We start from the raw sequence: 15568 nt of genomic DNA, 5'->3' as shown, positions 1-15568 counted from the left end.
ACGGCGCCATAGTTAACTTTATAAATGTCACCGTTGACTTTTGGTTTCCCACACGGGCAGCAGTCTCATGGCTGAAAATCCTTCGGAGCGTCAGTCCAGACAAACCGCAGCAAAATGTAGCAAAACGATTATTTAAACTAAAACGATGTTGTTGAACACCCTGTGTTTTAGTTTACATATATGTTGCAGCTGATTGGGTAACACCTCTGACACACTCACCAAAGGGAGAAAACATACCTCAAAGCCTGTTTCACACCGTTTCGAGGCAACGCTTCATTCAACTCAGAAACCGTAGCAAAATGGTGCACACCGTTTTCTGATTGAACTTGCCCCTGTGTTTGCTTGACCCATCCACCAACCCACGTTCCTCCTCACACAGGGTTTGGAGCGCCCACAATAACAACTACTGCCACTAAAGGTTGCTGCCTAACAACAAGCGGAACTATGGGTTGTTATAAGCTGCTTGCACAATCCGGATGTGAAGTTGTGACGTCATGCTCTTTCAAAATATAATTTCCGGTTCCAAGCTGTCCCAAGCCTCATATTTCTACAACGCAGCAATGCCGTGAGGGGACAATGGAGCGAGAGTTTGGCCGGAGAATCGGCGCAGGGGGTGTAGCAGTCACTCTACCGCACCGTTGTGATGAAAAGAGAGCTGAGCCGGAAGGCAAAGCTCTCCATCTACCTGTCAATCTTCGTTCCTACCCTCACCTGTGGTCATGAAAGCTGGGTCATGACCGAAAGAACGAGGTCGCGGGTACAAGCGGCCGAAATGTGTTTTCTCAGGAGGGTGGCTGGAGTCTCCCTTAGAGAGAGGGTGAGAAGTTCGGAGTAAAGCCGCTGCTCCTCTGCGTTGAAAGGAGCCAGTTGAGGTGGTTCGGGCATCTAGTAAGGATGCCCCCTGGGCGCCTCCCTAGGGAGGTGTTCCAGGCACGTCCAGCTGGGAGGAGGCCTCGGGGAAGACCCAGGACTAGGTGGAGAGATTAGATCTCCACACTGGCCTGGGAACGCCTCGGGATCCCCCAGTTAGAGCTGGTTAATGTGGCCCGGGAAAGGGAAGTTTGGGGTCCCCTGCTAGAGCTGCTGCCCCCGCCACCCGACCCCGGATAAGGGGTTGGAGATGAGATGAGATGATGAGCAATGCCGTGGTCCCTGTTGTTTGAACAGATCTGAGTTTTAAAAAAACAGCATAATTGTCTTTTCACCTGTTTCTTATACATGGAAAAGGTGTCTAACTAAAGTTAGAGGTGATCCTAGTTGTTCACATGTTCAGCCGTTGTGTCTGTTTTGTTTCAACGGAGCGTTTGGACCCGGGAATTGTATTTTGAAAGCCTGTTACGTCAGACTTAACAGTAAAGGGTGTTTTTGGGTGATGATGGTCAGAACAAAACTGCGTTCTTGTTTCGGGAGAAAATGTATTTTCCAACGGCCGTTGTACGCTGTAAAATGGTTGTTGTTTTAAAATAAGTAATCTAATATTGTTTTGTAATTTAAGTGGGTTTGGGTTAAGCATGTGATGTAAACAAGTCAACATTGACTTTTGGTTTTACATGAACACTGGTCTCCTGGATGAAAGTCCTGTGTTTGCATGACCCATCCATCCATCACGACTGAGAGGTTTTTTTAGGAAACAAGGCTGGCAAAAATCAGTATATCAGTTGCAAAAATAATATTTATGAAAGCACGATTGTATATTGAAATTTGCAGCGTTTAAAAAGTTCCTGCTTCTTGTAACAACCCCAACAGCCCAGTGAGCTCATGGGACCGTGAGGGAGGCAGCTCAGGCCCTCGTCAACAGGAGAGAAAGCTGTCAAGCAATGCTCCGATGCTGCCAGGGACTATCATTACGAGTGTGTTGTTAATACCCACAAAAAGCCCTGTGGCACTGAGCTGTAATGCGAAGCTCGCTCAAGTTACATTTTCTGGCCTGATCTTTCCACCACTCAAGTGCAGCGCTGCACAGACCCCAGTGTGAGGTCTCCTCTTGTCTGAGCTCCATCGCCTCGATCCACAGCCGACCCTGTTCATCCGTGCAAAGGCTTTGGCCTGACAGGAATCAATACTGATGGATGTGAGGTGTCTAGCAGGACTCCATAGCAGGGCTGATTACATACATGTCCAAAAAAATCTTCATAATTGAACATTATTTACAGTTTATTCAAAGGGACAGATCGGAGCACTTAAAAAATGAGTCATAGACGGCATTTCTGTACAGATTTCGTTACAGTTGAGTTCAACCCTTGAATGAAAATCTACGTGAAAAGAATCTGTGATAGTTTCAGGCTACTGCTTTAAATTGGACAGTGACTAAAGATCTGACATCTAAATTAGATTTAGGTGATTGCAGTAACAGGAGAACAGGCCAGTGCACTCCTGCAGAATTACCCTGGGGACAGGCATACTTAAGAAAATATATGGAAAATGATTTTCTTTTAGGAAAACTTGATCTAGAGAGTTTTTTGGAGCTTTTTCATCTTTTCTGAAGGAAATGAAAAGGTCTGGATGCAGTTTCTCCAAAACATAACACAATTTCAGAGGGCCACAACCTCAAGATGTCACATAAAAGAAACATCCATGTGGTTGAGGTTGCTATGGGGACAGGCCATGGCATAATGTGGGGAGAAATTCACATTTTGATTTTCCTGTAGCTTTAAAAGGTTCAACTAATTTAAATGAAATAAATATCTTGCCTCCATCTAATGATTGAATGGGGTCACATAGCGAAGTTAGGGAGCTACTGAGAAGGCTCCCACACAAAATGTCATGAGTGATCATCAGGTTTATTTATCTAATACATCTTTTATTATTTTCACAATAACACATTCACATTGTCTTGCATCATAAAGTCTATGGCTGCCATCTTTGTAGAGGGATTTGCAGAAGAAGCTAAGAGTTATTCAGGAATCCGTAAACGTCATTAACATAGGAGGCTAGTATGTAGGTGGTGTTGTCGAATGACCTGTGAGATTATTTAGGAATGCCTCCTATCAGCCTCTCTTTAACAAAGACAGATGCTTTGGTCTGGGACTGAAATGCAATCCACGGTGTAAAAATCTCAAATGTTAAAAAAGAAAAGAAAAGATGATTACATGACAGGCAGAAACTGGGGCTAATAGAGGCTTATTATCTCTGGCTGCACAAAGAAGAGAAGCAATAATCTATTCTTGTGCAAGAGGTAGCTTCGTTGTCATAGCAACTGATATCCATTTTTATCCTTTATCTGACAGATTGAGTGGGCGGAACTTCCGACTGTCAAAGCTTTTCCAAAGATAACAGTATGTCAAGATAGTCCCCCTCCTTTGACGCTTTCAAGTGTTGTTTGGTTTCTGTATACTATATTAGTCCAAACAATGACTCCTGACTGAATAAACGCCCAGTACATAGGCTGCTGCAGTGTCTAGACATATGTTAGAGCATTTTAAAAATCAACAGCAGTGCAGTTAGCTTAGCAAAGCTGGTTGATATTAGCATCAATAACCTTTCCATACATTAAAACTGGGTCTCTTTAGTTTTTCAGTTGAAGGACCTCTTAGCAAAAAGAGAGATGAAGCAGGGACCCTCTATAACAAATATTGTATTAAAATGAGTTACATATTAAACTGGGCCTAACAGCTAGGGTGGCCTGGAGCCTTTACACACAGCTTTTTATGGTGCATACAATATTAAGATATTACAATGATCATTATGAACATATTTTTAATAATTGAATTGAATTAACATATTTTTTACATCATATGTAAATGTTAAACATACATTATGAAGGCACATTGAGTCTTTCAGCTCAATTGTATCTGTGCATAGCTACCTGTGGCTAGCCAGTAAGCCTATCATCAAGTCTGTGTAAATGTATTCATTCCTTTTTTTAAAAAGTGTATTTTGATGATACTACGTTACATTCATGTTGATGGATATTTTCAGACATATTTTTTAAATATTAAAAACTATTTGTGTTGTATTGAAGATCTCTGCAGTAAAAGGAGAACAGCGTCCGTGGACTGAGCGGCGTTACGAGAACGGAAGTTATAGTAGGAACCCATCTTGTTCCTCTTCATAATCTTTGATTCGTTTGGTTCGCAGAATAAACACCATTTCCCAGAAGTCTTTGCCCGTGAACTATCACCCAAAATGTCAGCACCCTACGGAGCTCATGCACCGGGGTTATTGCTGTATTTACTTTAAAGATAGGTGCGTTTCTGTCGTCGTGACAGTCAATGTAAACAGCAGCCTACATTTAATTAATGACAACACATAAATACTAAAGCTAGCCGGCTAACAGTTATGTATCGTTCACGCTGGTAGGTAAGTTAACGTCATTAACTTAACGTCACCTGCTAGCTTTAACATGTCGTTTTCTCTAGTCACACGGTGGTGTGAGACGTCCCTTATTAGACGTGTTTTACAGTTAAAAGTGTACAGAAGGAAAATACAGAGCTGTAACATGACCTACACGGTGTTCAGACACCGCTGGATGAAAAGGCTGCCCGTGTTCTCCAGCAGCTTCAAGATGGTCAGCACCCAAACAGACCAGGTAACAAACACATTCAAGATGGTTAGGACCCAAACAGACCAGGTAACAAACACATTCAAGATGGTTAGGACCCAAACAGACCAGGTAACAAACACATTCAAGACGGTCAGCACCCAAACAGACCAGGTAACAAACACATTCAAGATGGTCAGCACCCAAACAGACCAGGTAACAAACCCATTCAAGATGGTTATGACACAAACAGACCAGGTAACAAACACATTCAAGATGGTTATGACACAAACAGACCAGGTAACAAACACATTCAAGATGGTTATGACACAAACAGACCAGGTAACAAACACATTCAAGATGGTTATGACACAAACAGACCAGGTAACTAACACATTCAAGACGGTCAGCACCCAAACAGACCAGGTAACAAACACATTCAAGATGGTCAGCACCCAAACAGACCAGGTAACAAACCCATTCAAGATGGTTAGGACCCAAACAGACCAGGTAACAAACACATTCAAGATGGTCAGCACCCAAACAGACCAGGTAACAAACACATTAAAGATGGTCAGCACCCAAACAGACCAGGTAACAAACACATTCAAGATGGTCAGCACCCAAACAGACCAGGTAACAAACACATTAAAGATGGTCAGCACCCAAACAGACCAGGTAACAAACCCATTCAAGATGGTTAGGACCCAAACAGACCAGGTAACAAACCCATTCAAGATGGTTAGGACCCAAACAGACCAGGTAACAAACACATTCAAGATGGTCAGCACCCAAACAGACCAGGTAACAAGCACATTCAAGATGGTCAGCACCCAAACAGACCAGGTAACAAACACATTAAAGATGGTCAGCACCCAAACAGACCAGGTAACAAACCCATTCAAGATGGTTAGGACCCAAACAGACCAGGTAACAAACACATTCAAGATGGTCAGCACCCAAACAGACCAGGTAACAAGCACATTCAAGATGGTCAGCACCCAAACAGACCAGGTAACAAACACATTCAGCACAACAGTCGCTTTAGCTAGACCAGCGGTGTCAAACTCTAAAAACTCTAAAAACTGGGACAAAGTTGTGGGCCAAACTCAATATTTACTAAAAAAAAAAAAAAAGACTGCAAATGTGCATGTTTTCCCTTCTCTCCTTCTCTCCAGATGTGCAATGTTGAACCTTCTCAGTGCAGGTCCTTGTACTTGTCGTGGTGTTTCTTATGTTTGATTCTTTGGTTACAGCCACGGTGGCTCTGCAGACGAGACAAACAGCTCTATACCTTCATAAACAGATAATCTGGCTCCCACCGGTGCTGAAAGCTCCTGTTTTCCAACTTTCTTTGGGCCGTTTTTGAGGAGGGGTGGATTAAGTTTGTCTGAAAAGACTGGTAGCATGGATGCTCATGTTTGTTAGCAGAAAAGTGGACGTGTATGTGCTTTAAACTCGAGGGCCAGCTCTCATAGAACCTTGATATGATCTTGCGGGCCAAATATAATTACACTGCGGGCCAGATTCGGCCCACAGGCCTGAGTTTGACACTCCTGTAGTTTATGTATTTTATAAAGTAAAGATAATTGGTGATTAAAGTATTATAAATTGTGATTATTATAGATACTACAAATAAATAAATTATACTAATTATGGAGAAGGGGTGCAGGATTAAATAAGTTATATGTCTTCCTACTCCTTTTCTAATGTTCTTTTTATTGCTTAAATTATTTTTGCATGTTTTTCTAATTTTTTTATCATCATTCATCTTCAACCACTTGTCCCTGTCGGGGTCGCGGGGGGCTGGAGCCAATCCCAGCTCTAATTTTTTTTTTAGTTATGTTTTATTTATTTTTCTGCTCGCAATGGTACGATCCTTTTGATTTATTATTATCATTATTTATTGTTTTTGTTTTCTTTCTAAAGATATTTTTTGGCAGTTTTCCAAGCCTTTATCAGATAGGACAGACAGAAATGGGGTGAGAGAGGAGGAGTCATGCAGCAAATGGCCGCAGTTCGGAGTCGAACCCACAGCCGCTGCCTCGAGGACCTTCAGCCTCTTTACATGGGGTGAATCCTCTAACCACTGTGCCACCAACTGTCCCGTTTTCTGTTTTATTTACAAATTTTAAACATTTCAATCATCAGTAATTCTGTAATACAGTATTGTTAGATTAAAATCTGCCCTGTAGATGGAGGCTGGAAGTTAAAAACTAAAAGAGTTGAGAAGTGCTGACAGACTTACATTCATAAAGCTGCTCGCTGCTCTGGTTCTGCAAGTGCCCCGTTCAGAAATAGACATAATAATTCATCTGTCCAAATATTGCTGTTTCTTTAGGATGCAAAACCCTCAGCTGTTGTTGAGTGACTGTCACACTTATTTGCTTCTCTCCTTCTGTTTTTAAGGATACCATTGACCTGTCAAAGTTCCCTGTGGACAGGATCAGGAATTTTTGCATCATTGCTCATATTGATCATGGGAAAAGCACTTTGGCTGACAGGCTGTTGGAGATGACAGGTATGTTTCTTCATCACACTGCACATCAGTTGTTTTTTCCCTGAGTTTTTATTAAATCAATCAGAAGCATTGTGTTTAGTGTGTGTCCATCCAAATGTTTGTTTATTACACGATGATGAGAGCTTACCTCTCTTAGCTTAGTAATTGGGTTGGTGCTATGTCTGAAAGTTGATCAGCTCTTGATGAAATGATTACAGTGAACAAAAAGTGTAACTAATGGATGTCCCTGACAAACAGGTGCCATAGTGAAGACTGCGAAGAACAAACAGGTGTTGGACAAGCTCCAAGTGGAGCGAGAGAGAGGGATAACAGTGAAGGCCCAGACTGCCTCGTTGATTTACAGCCACGAGGGAGAGCAGTACCTCCTGAACCTAATCGACACACCGGTAAGTGCTCACCTGGGTTAGATGTCTGGAAGAACACCCTTCCTTTTCTCATAATTCACAGTGGCTGTTGCTTTGACCTCTCCGCAGTGTGGCAGATTTGATGTGTTCCATATTTTCCCAACCGTAACTGAAGACACAATCCGAAAGACCTACCTGGCTTTAAGATAAATCTGTCATAATGTGAAAAAGTGCATGTTGCAGATTTCACCTGGACATCATCTGCTCTCTTATCCAAAATATTAATTACAGTAACATCTAAAACCAAAATGGCCTGTCACTGTTCATGAAGGCGTTTACAGTTGTTTTGTCTTTGTCCTACGTTGCGCTATCACATCAAAATGTTTTTTTTTCTCTCTGTAGGGTCACGTTGACTTCAGTTATGAAGTGTCTCGATCAATTTCTGCATGTCAAGGTGTCCTGTTGATTGTCGATGCCAATCAGGTACAAAACCATATTCATAGCTCACAGTTTTCTCGGTGAATCACTGTGGGTGTACATGCCGCAGTGTGTGGCGCAGTTGTTAATGTTTTTTGCTGTCACGTGAAGGGGATTCAAGCGCAGACAATGGCCAACTTCTACCTGGCTTTTGAATCTCAGCTGGCAGTCATCCCCGTCATCAACAAGGTACACTGAGACATGTTTTTGGTTTAACCGCGTTATTTTTCTAGTCTTTTGCTATCCAGCATGCCATTCGAATTTGCCTTTTCTCCCTTAGATTGATTTAAAAAATGCCGACCCAGAGAGAGTGGAGTCACAGATTGAAAAGGTGTTTGATATTCCACGTGAAGAATGCATTCGGGTGAGTTGGAGCATGTGTAAGCCGCATTTTCAGTATCACTTATCTGAGAGAGTTTTCCGAATTTGTGATTTCGTCTTTTTCAGATTTCAGCTAAACTCGGAACAAATGTTGCAAAGGTCCTTGAAGCGGTTGTAAACAGAATTCCACCGTAAGAGAGTTCATTTGTTTTCATTATTCACATGAAACTTGTCTGACACATAAAAGTGAAGCTTTTTTTTACTTGTATTCTCAGGCCCGTGGCAAGTACCGGCGACCCATTTAAAGCCCTCGTGTTTGACTCCAATTTCGACCATTATAGAGGAGTGGTGGCCAACATCGCTGTGTTCGGAGGTCGGGTCAGGAAAGGGGACAAGATCGTGTCAGCATACCTCGGTAAAACCTACGAGGTCAACGAGCTGGGGCTTCTCCGGCCAGATGAGCACCCGACACAGAAGCTGTACGTTCTCTTCTTTCTCCCACCTGTCATCTCCTCCAATACAGCTGTTACTTTAGTCGATCGACAGAAAAATGATCTCCAATTATTCTGATAGTGGAGTAATTCAGGCATATTTAAAAACATTTTTTTTAGCAAAATTGCCAAACGTGCTGCTTTCATCTCAGTTGTGAGGATTTGCTGTTCTTTTTTAGCCCTATGTGATAATAAACAGATTATCTGGCTTCAGGATATTGTGATTGCTATTGTTACTATTTTCTGACATTTTATAGATGTATTATTTATGTGTTTGTTTGCAATGTTTGTAGCAATCAAAAAAAAAAAAAAAAGGTATTTGTACACAACTTTATCGAACACTCGATTCTGGTCAGTTACGGCGTGTTAGTGTCTGTTATTTCTGAATTGCAGACCGTTGCCATAGACCTAGCTCTTATCGTAGACTCTGGAGGACCATTTTTAAAATTAAGAAAATAATTCTTACGTCAATCTTTCGTTGTCAAATCAATAATTTCTTCAGTAACAAGCATTAGTGTTATCAGTGGGATAATGAGTGAACCGCTCATTGTTGTGAATATTGAGTCCTGCATCACCCTGTCGTGTTTCCATTCACAAAAACGACCGTCTCGCTCTCCATTGTCCTGCATATTACACGGCTACTTACTAAAGAACTCCATCATTTTACACAAAATATTCATTTTACCGGAAACTATTATTTTGCTGCAGTTGACGTTATATTTACCAAGCTTCTTTCTGCAGAGCGATGCATGTGGTCCTCCAGATCAGAACTGTGTCCATAGCAACAGTCTGTTACACATAGAAAAGGTGTTTTAATTAACCAATAAGAATCAAGTATTCAATCTAAGTCATGCAATTATATATTAATGTCTATTTCTATTGCAATAGACGTGCAAAATATCCAAAAAAGTACAATATTACACATTCTTTGAAATCTTATTCTTTACTACTGCAGCCGCCCAACTGTACATGTATGTCTGCAGTTTTGTTAGTAATAAGCACTGGTCCACACATTGGTCAACATTCATCCAACTGTCCACTGAGATGCTTGTTTGCATTGCATTAGTGTGACTCTCCTCCACTGTTGTGTTGTGTAGGTTTGCAGGCCAAGTTGGCTACATAATAGCAGGGATGAAGGATGTGAAGGAGGCCCAGATTGGTGACACACTCTACCTCCAGGAGCAGCCGGTGGAAGCTCTTCCAGGGTTTAAACCCGCCAAAGCCATGGTCTTTGCTGGTAGGGCGTTTTCCCATCTGCAGTTTCTTCCTGCTCTCTGATAGAAATGTGGAAATTTGGAAAAAGAACTGCAATTGAGGATACCATTTTCAAGCAGCACACGCAGCACCATAAATACTCAGTACATAATGGAACGGTAGCCATAAATATTCCAGTATTGTTGGACATAACCCCTTCGGTGCATGTTGTGTCTCACTCTTAAGTGCACTCAATGCTACTATAAATGGAAAGAGTCCGTTCTGCTGATGGTGAGCACTCTGTCTTTTGTTTTCTGTCCCTCAGGCATGTATCCAATGGACCAGTCAGAATACCAGGGCCTTCGCAGCGCCATTGAGAGACTGACCCTGAATGACTCAAGTGTCACAGTGCAGAGAGATAGCAGTCTGGCCCTGGGAGCAGGCTGGAGGTGAGGACGACTGCTTTGATTTAGAATGAAAAATGGCTTTGAGACCACACCAGAGGAGTGGGTCACGACATATAATGTGACGGCCAATGAAAACACAAGTGTGCACATTGAGCAGTGCAGCCATGAAAGTCTTGACCCGCTTCATGAGTCATAATGTTTGTTTGTTTTTCAAGAAATTTTGCCTTTGCAGAAAAGTAATGAACTTTTTCTTAAAAGGCACCGCATTAAAGAGGAACTAGCTAGATTTATGTTTCTTCACAAGCTTGGACATAATATGATAGAATTGATAGATTATTAAACAACTTTCCTTGAGACATACCGTATGTTGCCAAAATAGACAGCCAAGCAAAAGTTTATTCATCATCACAGGTCATCTCAGTCTCGGTGATAAAGTTGAATTTGACTCCATTAGTGACCGGGATCTAGGTCATTTGGAAGTATGAAGCTGCGCTGGAATAGCAATGAATCATACTCAGTGTTGAACTCTTTCCAAACAGGCTCTTTGTAATTAAAACGCATGAATATCAAGAACCTCCCTGTGCCCCTGCAGACTTGGCTTCCTGGGACTTCTCCACATGGAGGTGTTCAATCAGAGGCTGGAGCAGGAATACAATGCCACTGTTGTAGTAACAGCGCCCACCGTGCCTTACAAGGCCGTCCTCTCCTCACCCAAACTCATCAAGGTGAGAGCCATTTCCTGCTCGTATATTTCCTGGTCTCTCAGTAGAGGTGGGCTTGTGCTGTACCTTTCAGCAAAAAGAAAGTTTTAACCTACATGGAGGTTAATGATAGAGGCTTTCCAGAAATTGATGATGTTTTTTTTGCAAGGGAGATAATTGATGGGAATTGGAATACATGATGTGTGTCAGTTAAGGTCTCTTGGAAACAACATGGCAGCAACTCGGTGTACATAAAGACTAATTTTACAACAAACGATTCAAATTCTATTTCTCATTCTTTAAAGAATAGTAATGGAACACATGTACTGTAACAGAGGTAATGCATGACTGTAAAGGTAACTTTTTAAAGCTGTATTTCAAGCATGCAGGTGGTGAATGTTTTGATGATGATGATGATGAATATCAAATCTGTTAGAAAACCCCAGTTTTATTTGGAGGTTCAAATCTGTTTGCGTCTCTGCAGGAACACGGGAGTGAGGAGATAACCATCGTGAACCCTTCTCAGTTCCCGGAAAGATCGGTTGTGTCAGAGTATCTGGAGCCCATGGTACTGGGGACCATTCTCACTCCAGACACTTACACGGGCAAGATTATAAGTCTCTGCTTGGTAAGAGGAAAATGGAGATAAAGTAAAGAAAGATTGTTAAAATCCTATTCAACATGAATGTGTTCTTTCTGCACAATATTTTAAGTCAGAGAGGAATGGTGTCTCTGAATTGTCCCAGTCGGGTTGGGCTGATTGAAAACTGTAGTCTGACAGGAGATACTGGAGTGCATCCTCACACGATCCTCAGAAGTCTCTCTACTTCTTTTATGTGTCCTTTCTGAATTGTTGAGATTGTAAATTCATGCAGAATTGATCTCGTATTGTTGTGCTCTTAAAGAATCGCAGAGGGATCCAGAAGAACATGGTGTACATAGACGACCAGCGTGTCATGATGAAGTACCTCTTCCCTTTAAATGAAATCGTTGTGGATTTCTATGACCTTCTCAAATCGCTGTCCTCTGGATACGCCAGGTAAAACAAAGCCCACAGTCAATCATCAAACATGCAGTATTCACTTTAGGGCCTGTGTTTACAGACTGCTGTTACTGTATCATTCATGGTAGTTGGTGGAAGGTCTTTGCAGTCTTGAAATACAAGGTTATTGATTGAAGTTACATTATATCTTCACAGCTGGAAAGTCAATTCAAAACATGTTTTAGTTGTCAGTTCACAAAGGGTCAATTCAATTCTTGAAGTGAAATTCCGGTGTAAAATCATCCCAGGGTCTTTTTTGACAAATACACTCATCAAATAAGCCATCGAGACAATTCTTTCCATCTAACAACTATTAACGGAAATATCCCAGAGAGTCGCTAACAGTCGCTAACAGCCGAATGTGGCTAACACTGATTAGCTCGGGGCAGTACAGTGAACGCATTAAAAGGCATTTCAACCACTAATACTGCTCAAGATAAAACCAAACATCTACAGTAGCATGAGAAGAGTCCCTACAAATAAAAAGAAGCACCAATGGGCTCCTTCCTTTTGGATTGAGTTTGCTAATCGACTTGAATGGACTTTACTATGAGAGGAGCTGGTACAGGGGCCAGTTGGTAAGTCTTTAAAACACTCTTTTAATAAACTCTGGGTTCACTAACTACGTTGTTGGTGCTTTGTTTTATGTGTAGGGACTCTTATCATGCTACTGCAGAGGTTTGGTGTTATTTTGACGATATTAGTGGTTAAAAAAGACGTTTTAATGCCTTCACCGCGCAGCCCCGGGCTAATCAGTGTTAGCCACATTCGGCTGTTAGAGACTGTTCGTGACTGTTCGTGACTGTTCGTGACTCTCTGTGATATCTCTGTTAATTGTTAAAAAAATTGTCTCGATGGCCTTTTTGATCAGTGTGTTTTTCGAAAAAGACCCTGGGATGATTTTACGTCGGAAGTTCACTTTAAGAAAAATGCCTATGGATACAAAAAAACAACACTGACCAACCAAGTGACCAACTCTTTTTCCTTTCAGTCTCATAGTTTTCCCTCCTCTGCATCTTCCCTTGTATCTTACATTTACAAGTGTTGGATAAGGGTCTCTAATGAAATACTGTCTCACCTTTGACACTCAAAGCATCCCATGATTTTATCTCCCATAGCTTTGACTATGAAAATGCCGGCTACCAGGCGGCTGATTTGTTAAAGATGAATATTCTGCTGAACGGGCTACCTGTGGAAGAACTCGTCACAATTGCACACAGGTAGGGTGTGTTTGAAATCATAGCTGAATTCAGAAATGGTCAAGTTTAATTTTTTGTCTACTCAGGCGGTGGAGCTCTGACGCTGCTTGAAATGCTCTTCTTATATCCCTTGTCAAAGCAGTCTCCCGTAGCGTGATTAAAATTTTACGAGTTTACATCTTTTCAAGGTTATATGGTCCTTCATTACTGCAGTAATTCGCCTGAGCCTATGGAGCCTGAAATGTATTCACCACCCAGGCTGATATTAATAAATTGGTCTCTTGGCAACCAGTGTTGACATTATCTATTACAATGACTTTAGTCACTGGACGAGGACTTCATATCATTTGTGACAAGGACACGAGAGTAACGTCAGTAGCGTAAAAAGTGATGATGCACGCAGCTCTGTATTTAATGTACTTTCTACCTTAGCCAGTACAGACTTTGGTAATTGAAGGGCGCTGAACATTCTTCTTTTAGGGCAACGCACCAACCATGGAGCAGAAAATATTTTACAGAAGCAACTGAAACACAGGAACATGACTGGATTGGAGTGAGACTAGGATGTCCTGTCAAGCAGAGAAGCCATTTACATCTGTTTGATACCAAGGCTTTTATCCTAAGTTCCCTATAGTACGACAAATACTGGTTTTTGGTGCCTTGCTTTAGTTTCAAATGTATGCCACATACATCTGCTCAACTTATCACGGTCAATCACGGTCAGATTTTATGGATTGCAGTCCTTGCTGATAGGCGGAGCAGTAACGTGTCACAATTGTTTGGTTTTGATGGGCTTGTTTTCATTACAGGAGCTCTGCGTACAGCACTGGGAAAGCCATGTGTGAGCGACTCAAAGACTCCATACCAAGGCAGATGTTTGAGATCGCTATACAGGCCGCTATTGGAAGTAAGGTCATCGCAAGGGAAACGTAAGTACAACATCATGCAGGGAATCCTGTGAGATGCGGAACCATGCGTAAAGCACTTTCAATTAAGGTTGTCCAGGATACTTCAATACTTACCAGTACAGTGTACTTCAAAACTATACGATATCCACATTTGATAGTATTAAAAGTATCAAAGCTATATAAAAGCAGATCTACAATCACATTTCCAAGGCTCCGTCCATCTGTCCCATTCCTTTGAATGAGATATCTCAGGGACGCCCACTTGGACTCACGGATGACCTGATAACATGTTGGAGACCAAAAACACACAATTTTGTCCAAAACTCAAGAGTTCATGCACTAATTATAACAACATTTCACACAAATGTCTAACAGGATAAAATGATGTGACCTTTTATATCCAAAAGGTCAAAGGTCACCTTCGACCTTTTATATCCAAAAGGTCAAAGGTCACCTTCACTGTGACATAATGTTTCTGTCCATTATTCAACGCCATAACTCAGGAACAGAAGGGGAGACAATTTGTCAGATACAGAGTATTGTTTTTATCCTAGTGTACTTGGATTGAAGTGTAAAACGCTTGTGACAACCTTCCTTTGAATTGTATTTGTGTATTAAATGTGCTTAATATGTTAATTAGCCTTAAAAATGGAACATGACAATGTTTGCCTCTTTCAGAATTAAGGCGTACAGAAAAAATGTCCTCGCTAAATGTGTAAGTAAAGTTTTTTCTTAACTCTGCAAGGTTGCTGATTCTACCAATGAACCACAAACACTTTGAATTACATATGTATTTTTTGTCTTGGTAGTACGGAGGTGATATAACACGGAAGATGAAGCTGCTGAAGAAACAGGCAGAGGGGAAAAAGAAAATGCGGCGTATTGGCAGTGTGGAAGTTCCCAAGGATGCCTTCATTAGTGTTCTGAAGAGGAAAAACAAATAGACTGCAGTATTATTAGTGTATTATTCCATAGTAAGGTTATCCAAAAGTGTTTATTTTTAATGAATGGTCATGTTAGATGGTGCGGCAAACTGTGTCATTACTTCCTTCCTTTCTCTCTCTCTCTGCCCTTTGAAAGATCATTTTTCAGGAGAGGAATTAAAGATCAGGTCTTCAATTTCACTCATCCCCAAAGTATGTTCTGGAAATTATAATATATCATTTAATTATTTAATGTGTTATTATTTTATCAACACACATACAGTATGTTACTGTATGCATTCTGAGAGGTTCATCGGTCAACAAATAAACTAAGATCGTTGGTAAATAATTGTGGTAATTTCTTCTCTGATTTCTAGTCAGACAAAATAAGCAGGTGTAAACATTTTATGGACAGACTGAGTAAGCAGTTAAAAAAGATTAACCAATACTGTATTCAGTAAAACATTTTAAATGCCTTTGGAAACGTTTCCTTTCTACAATATTACATATGCCTGTTTAATCTTGGAAGTCCTGCACATTGTAGACTGAATGAAAAGAGA

The 15568-nt window shown here is 41.2% G+C and overlaps 1 protein-coding gene across 1 annotated transcript; it reads left to right on the top strand.

Moving 5' to 3' along the window:
• The first annotated feature begins 4135 nt into the window (after positions 1-4135).
• guf1 (GTP binding elongation factor GUF1) lies at positions 4136-15388 on the top strand. The gene is made up of 17 exons (XM_083915793.1): positions 4136-4528; positions 6890-7001; positions 7239-7387; positions 7748-7828; positions 7934-8011; positions 8103-8186; positions 8270-8334; positions 8419-8622; positions 9732-9871; positions 10154-10277; positions 10828-10960; positions 11421-11564; positions 11842-11975; positions 13097-13198; positions 13987-14106; positions 14764-14800; positions 14895-15388. Exons 1-17 carry the CDS (start codon positions 4343-4345, stop codon positions 15027-15029), a joined length of 2028 nt encoding a protein of 675 aa, XP_083771919.1. The 5' UTR covers positions 4136-4342; the 3' UTR covers positions 15030-15388.
• Positions 15389-15568: the final 180 nt, after the last annotated feature.

The sequence above is a fragment of the Echiichthys vipera genome (assembly GCF_963691815.1).
Source record: "Echiichthys vipera genome assembly, chromosome: 6".
Lineage (NCBI taxonomy): Eukaryota > Metazoa > Chordata > Actinopteri > Perciformes > Trachinidae > Echiichthys > Echiichthys vipera.
This window is presented reverse-complemented; position numbering and strand designations above follow the sequence as displayed.